This window comes from Clupea harengus, chromosome 20, assembly GCF_900700415.2.
Source record: "Clupea harengus chromosome 20, Ch_v2.0.2, whole genome shotgun sequence".
Classification (NCBI taxonomy): domain Eukaryota; kingdom Metazoa; phylum Chordata; class Actinopteri; order Clupeiformes; family Clupeidae; genus Clupea; species Clupea harengus.
This window is the reverse complement of record NC_045171.1, coordinates 1,096,646-1,103,570: the sequence shown is the minus strand read 5'-3', so window position 1 is coordinate 1,103,570 and position 6,925 is coordinate 1,096,646. Positions and strand designations below refer to the sequence as shown.

Genomic DNA, 6,925 nt, shown 5'->3' with positions numbered 1-6,925 from the left:
ACATCAGCAGAGTGGGCCCACATCACAGAGGACACCGGGTTAAACCGGTCAGCCCCATATCCAACACACCGGGTGCACAGCAACCAGATGGTCCAGGTGGTGTGAGGAACATCAACCCCTACAGTCGACATCTCTGTACACTGACTGGTGTAGTCTCAGAGGAACATCAAGCAGGCACACACACACACACACACACACACACACACACACACACACACACAGCTGTTCAAAGAGCACATCAGCAGAGTGGGCCCACATCAGAGAGGACACACACACAGACACACACACACAGCTGCTCACAGACACACACACACACACACACACACACACACAGACACACACACACACACACACGTGTGTCCAGGGCCCCTGTCCACAGCCTGGCCCCAACTAGGACTGGATCTGGAACTGTCTGCGGATTCTAATTGGGCCAAATCATCAAATGATCCCAAAAGCCCAGATGTCCTCATCTGTCCTATCCGATTTCACAAGACTTCACCCTCTTCTGATAATAGGGACCCAATTACTACAGCTTGGGTATTGGGAATGCTAAGAGCTAATGCTAAGAGCTAGATGTCTGTTTTAGGCTTCACATGCATCAGTACCAGGGCCAGCAATGGATGAACATTCTAGAACATTCTAGAGATATCTAACTGTTCTGGAAATGAAGGAACAAAGAAGAAAAAAAAGTAAAAAAAAACAATGACTCACTTCTTTCTCTCCTAGTCTAGACCATCTTCGCTAGGGGACGCTGCTGTAGTCTCTCCACCCGATCTACCTGTACAAACCCTCGGCCCACAATGCACCCATCACCACCGTACACTTACTCTACCCCATACCCTATGCTAGCATTTAACCGGCAGAATTACGGCCCTGTCTCCCAGCAGCCACCGTAGCCCCGGTCCTGCTCTGCCACGCCCCCGAGTAGCACTCTGGCTCATAGATATATATAAAGGCTAGATGTCTCGTCCGCGTTGCCAGCCAACGGAGTCGAACGTCCGCACATGGCGGCCATCTTGCCCCAGGCAGCTCGCTCACCCATAACATTGTGTTGGTAGTGGTATGTACTTTTTAAATAACCATAACCATAACAAGATGGCCGCCATGTGCGGACGTTCGACTCCGTTTGACGAGACATCTAGCCTTTATATATGGGCAGAACAGCCTATTTTGCTAAATGTTTGTAGTCCCGTTAATCTTTTGTTTGGCATGTTGGTGAGGTTATTTAGAGGACCATTTCTCAATGGTTTTGTTCCTTAATGAATGTTTGTTCATTAATAACTTATTTTTCAACAAATAACTCAATTATAATTACAAGGAAATTCGCAACTCTATCGCAACTTCCACTTGCTCCCGCAATTGCATCGCAACAAACACCTAAAAAATACTCAACTTTTTGGAGAAAAAAAAATCTTCGAAATCCTGGGGAGACTGCATTGTGAAGTGGTTTGGGGAAATATCCAGCTCTCAGCCAGGTTATCAGAGGTGCCCTCTCCATCTTTCATGGGCCACTGGTAGAGTCCTCCTTTAGTCTCATGGGAGATGTGATTGACACTAAAAGATCTAACATGAAGATCTCCACCTTTGATGCAGTGCAGACTGTGAAATATGTGCTAAGGTCTAGGGGCAAGACTGGCATTGGCATGTTTAAAAGAGATGACATCAACATGGGGCCAGTTGATAAAACTCTCTGCCAGAACATTAGGGCTGCAGGGAGGGAGAAGGGACAAGACCGACAGAGAGAAGAGGACGGAGGAGGACGGAGGCAAAGCAGAAGAGGCAGGTGGAGTATGGCTGCAGTGCTACATGTGAAAGTGCAGAGAAGGCCAAGATTACTGCTCTGGCCAAAGAGAGGCAGACACGTCTCAAACATGGTAAGAAAATGAATGCAGCCAGACGGAAGGCCCTTGATATGTTGCAGGAGGTGGCCAGGAAGAAGAGGAAGAAGAATTTTCAGAATTTCCTTGTACTCTATGTGCCTATAGGGGTGGGCCGGGGATGTCGGGGGGTTGGTGGCAATGTAAGTATATGGATATTTGCCGCGGGGCGAGGGCTTCAATTACCTCTCTCTTTTTTGACCATACATGTGTTTGCATCCCTGGAACTATTCAACACTGTATGTTGTCTGATTCATGTCTTACGGACAGCCGGATACAATGCATCCAAATTTAATTTTCACAGTGATTTTGGTGGTACTAAAGAGTGTGTATTGACAATCACCTAACCATTTCAATCATTAACTAAACAAGGTATAGACCATGTGACACTGGTAGTCAGCAGTGACTCATCATTATGGTTTTGCAGTGATGGAGAAATATTCTGAAAGTGATTACAGACACGGAATCACACACAATTACTCTGGTCACACAATGTCTGGCCACCTGTATGCTTTTTAACACTCATGCTTACAATGCCACACAATGTAAGTGGAAATTAACTGAATGATTTGCTCATCCTGATGGTTGTCACGGTCTAATACCACATCCTGGGCTAAAAGGCCTTCAATCCAATTGGTTTAGTCACACCATGAGTGAAATAATGTTTTTTTTTTTAAACCACAGGATAGATCACCAATATGCCCTGCAGTAAAAGGTGGAATTCCAACCTTGGGCCAACGTCAACTGCCCAACCAATTGCATTTTGACATTATTGGTTGAGCTGCTGACGTTGGTTCAATATTGGCCCAAGGTTGGAATTCCAACTCTGACGTCGCCAACCATTGCCAACGTTGGGCCAACCTCTCCCTGCTATCTGGGAAGGCCCCATTTATCCATCGCAGTCAAATGTTAGGATTTATTTTGTAACCGTCATATTTGAAGTTTCAGACGAGAGACAAACAGCATGCATCGAAAAAGTTTGGATTATAAAATAAACATGAAGGCCTTTTATTTGCAAACACTGCTAATGACATATAGGGCCGAGCCCATCATTCCATGGTTGATTTTTGGAGTGTTGACGCAGTTTCCTACAGCAATTCAAATTTAGATGCGAGTGTCATTTCTACTCTGTGGGTGGCGATATCGCACTATTACAACTGGCAAAGGCTGAAACATTTGTATGCTACGTTGATTGTATTCACATGCAATATTGATATGGAAATAGACACTATCCTGGAAATTCAAAAACGGTTTCTTACTTTGCTGACCAAATCCACTTTGCCTTCACTTATATTCACCACACAACCAGGTGAAAAGAGAATAATTAAGACAACAGGCAGCAATAAATCTCGACATTTATTTCACCAGTCGAATACCTTTAAAATAATAATAAAAAAAATATATATATATATATATAGACACACACACACACATATACATAAATACATTAAACACCGTTTTTTTTACATTTTCATATAACTGCTAAAGCCCTCATTAAAAGACACTGATTATGGTAGAAAGTCTTGGCCCAAAATATTCAGCAAATATTTCTGGGTGGCTTTGATAAAATTTGGCAAATCAGGCGCTTTTTCTCTTTTTGCGTATACTTTGAGTCCGCATCAATGGTCCTGAGCAACTGAAGTAACTCAAAATGTGTTGATTGCTGGACAGGTTCTGGATTTGGGGGGGGGGGTAAGGAGGTAGAGATGTCAAGGTACAACAAAAACGAACAAGCAGTAGTCCATTGACAAAGAAAAGCTCATTACCTGGAAATGTGCCTGTAACCTTCCCCTGTTGAATACTAGCTAGTTTTTCACTAACCAGATTGTGCAAATATGCTGGGATCTGCAGGGTTTAATGTTAAGAAAAAAAAATCATCATCATCATCATCCTCCTTGTCCTCCACCTCCACCACCACCAACACTAACACTAACAGTCATAAAGAAAGTACCTGGAAAACTTTATTATGGTTGTCCATAATGAAGAGGACCAAGAGTTCAGCCTCGTCTTTTGACAGACATCTGTAGTTAACGATTGCCTTGGAAAATGTCCTTGTCACAATCATTCTGTTCTCCAACTGAAAGGTTTTACACATGTTAAGTACATTACCATCATTACATTGATTAAACAATACAGATACATTCAGAGGAAGGATCAAATAAACATTGTTCATGCCATAAAATAGATCTGGATTAAGTCTCAGTGGTTTAGTTTATCCCCGATTATAAAATAAAATCATTGTCTCTGGAAACCTCTTAGTGAAGACCAACATCCTTACCCTCCTTATGCAAACTCCATGGCCTTGTGGGTCAGCAGCTAAAGCCATGAAGAAAGTAATTTTTGGAGCTGATCCGTCTTTCACAAGCAGGAGCTTCAAACCAAGTTGAATGACCTCAAGAGCCAGTTTGAGATTCCCATTCCTACATAAAAAGCAGCCACTCAAAAGAATGTTGCAAAATGCAACAAACGCTACCTACAATATGTGGCAAAATGGTGCATGCTGTAGTCTACTTCAACTAGCTACCCCCTGCTGGTAAAAGGCCAGCATTTCATATTTTTATATATTAGTTTGTTAAAAAAAAAAAAAAAATGAAAAAAAATCTTGATCCCTGTGAAATGGGGATTTATTTCTGTTGTTAACGGCCAGATCATATTGATTCAAAGGGAATCCATCCTTTACAAGAGGAATAAAGTTGGGGAAATACAAAATCAGTAATGGTTGCTGAATGTCCTTGCTTAGCAACTGCCATGTAACTAGAATAAGGACGGTCACTCTGAAAAACTCTCATATAGTAAGCACACCAAGGCAAACTCACCAAGAAGTTCTATGAGAACTGTGCAGACGTCTCCCATGTAGTCACCAAGCAGGGGAGAGCAGTCAGGTTGGCCATAATGTTTGCCAAGAGCATCAAAAAGCAGAAGTTTGCACTGGTCTGTGTTAACACCCTTGGTCAACTCATCATATGTTACAGGGAGTTCACGGCTCACCTTCACCACCAGCTGGTGTGGCAAGAACTCCACTCATCAGTCCTACATTCAGACACAGCAAGAAGTCATTCACAAAGTACATTCGAAAAGGGAAAACATCTCCTGCATTTCCAAAAGTTGAGTTATTTCCAGTACATGCCTACCCATACGAGATTTATGACAAGAACATGGAGTACACTACCCACAATATTTGCATCAATGGTGCCTTCAAATGAATAGAAAATAAAGACACACATACTGACAGTCCCTGAGGGACTTTAGAATCAACCAGTCAAAGCAGCTACTGTGCGGTGCCTCTAGGTCATCTCCACACTGTAAGATCGCTGCAAGGATTTATCTTTGGCCTCCAGCAGGTTCTCAAGGAAGGGAAGCTCTATAATCTGCGTTAGACGCAGTACGGTCTGCTCCTGCCACACCTCACTGACCACTGCAAGTGAGAGCAATATACGATTACTAAGGCAACATATTATGGTTGTGTATACAAACCACTGGGTATTAAGGCAAAATCAAGTTTGAACTTGTTAGAAGCCGGCATGCAAACATAATGGAGCTTACATGAGTGTGGCAAAGCATTCGTTGTGGCTTGTGGGCTGCTTGACCTTAATGTGACCTTTTTAATACGGTCTCCTTGAGTGGTGATTGGCCTCATAGGTGTGCTACGAGAAAGAACTTCCATCTCTCTATATTTCATTTTAAAACAAGATTACAGAATTGAAGTGGAACATACAGCTTTTCCAGAAATGCCAACATTTGTCCAAATGAAGTCAGTCGGGTTCCAGATTACAAACATCCAGGTTTACTTGCCAGCTTGCTTAAGGCAAACTGTGTAACTAAAATTAACAAAGACAAAACAAATCTTAATGGTCATATTTAAAGAGAACAACAAAATAAAAAAAACATACCCTTTGTCAGGCATATCCAAACTCTTTTTAGTAAAGGGGGAAATGACTGTATTTGCAAGCTTGTTCAGTACAGCATTCTCAGTGCTCACAAATCTGTAGAGGCTGCAGTTGGCATCTTGGAAACGGTTACTTTTTTTGTCCTTGTCAAACGCCCGACCTCTCACTGCTTCAATCACCTCACAGTCCATGAGAGCTTGGCAAACACGCACTGCCTTAGATCGAGGGAAGTCAAGGCCCTCCAAATAATTATTCTGGAAGTGAGTGTGAACGACATCCACAGCATCAGAACCTACAAAGCATTTTTTGTAGGCTCGGAGACGATGCCACCGTTGGTCCACGTGAACTTGTTCTTGAAGGTGGGATATAATACTGCTCCATGGGAACAGTGTTTGCTCGGTGTTGCCCATTTTTGAGTCTGAAAAAAATTAGGTGAAACCTCACAAGAGTAGCCTTTTACGGTCCAAACAACTGAAAACAAAAATATTTTTCGACATTATTACTGCTAAATGGAGAAATGCCCTTGTTCAAAGGTGAGGTGATCTTTAACGGAATGTGAAATTAACCTCAGGCTAGCAAATAAATAATAGTAGGCTAATACGTCAGACGGTCCATCAGGGATCAAACACATCATCAAATGTAATTTGGCCTGATAATACCTTGAGGAAGATGCATAGCACTGTACAGCTTCCCCTTGAGATTTAAGGACGCGGCTCTTTCCTGAATTGTCGTCATTGCCTATTTTTTACCTCAACGAAAAATTAGCATGTTTACGTCCACGAATGTGCACTTTTTAACACCTCTCACTTGTGACGTTACACCACCTGATTAAGGCTGAGTTGGATCACCTGGTCCATGTCCATTGGATCACCTGGTCCAAAGCACTGCTTAGGTTATGGGTTATTTAAAACAAACACGCCTTGTTTGACTTACATACTTGTATCGGTCCTTTTATTGAAAATTCCAATGGCACTGAAACGAGGAGGCATTCTTTTCTAAGAATCTCAGGGCCTTCGAAAAGTAAAACACATGTTTGTGATTTTCTCCCCACTAGGTGGAGACACTGCGTCAGAAATGCCATGTCGATATTGATAAAAGCCTCTGAAGGGAGAAAGCCACTCGTCATCTTCTCAATAAGAAATGAGGAAACAATATGATAGG

General features: G+C 42.5%; 1 protein-coding gene and 1 long non-coding RNA gene across 3 annotated transcripts; both read right to left on the bottom strand.

Moving 5' to 3' along the window:
* Window positions 1-3,478: 3,478 nt before the first annotated feature.
* LOC116225245 lies at window positions 3,479-4,002 on the bottom strand. The gene is made up of 3 exons (XR_004165998.2): window positions 3,829-4,002; window positions 3,644-3,722; window positions 3,479-3,551 (listed from the first exon to the last, which is right to left on the bottom strand). It is a non-coding gene; the product is annotated as an uncharacterized LOC116225245 (long non-coding RNA).
* An 898-nt stretch (window positions 4,003-4,900) lies between these two features.
* On the bottom strand, window positions 4,901-6,559 carry LOC116225244 (DEP domain-containing protein 7-like). Of its 2 annotated transcripts, none has more exons than XM_031587441.2 (4): window positions 6,424-6,559; window positions 5,768-6,182; window positions 5,421-5,521; window positions 4,901-5,292 (listed from the first exon to the last, which is right to left on the bottom strand). In XM_031587441.2, the coding sequence occupies exons 1-4, from the start codon at window positions 6,497-6,499 to the stop codon at window positions 5,162-5,164; spliced, it is 723 nt and encodes a 240-aa protein (XP_031443301.1). In that variant the 5' UTR covers window positions 6,500-6,559; the 3' UTR covers window positions 4,901-5,161. The 2 variants fall into 2 exon arrangements, with proteins under 2 accessions (XP_031443301.1, XP_031443300.1); XM_031587440.2 differs by having other exon boundaries at window positions 5,147-5,292; window positions 5,421-5,545; window positions 6,424-6,558.
* Window positions 6,560-6,925: the final 366 nt, after the last annotated feature.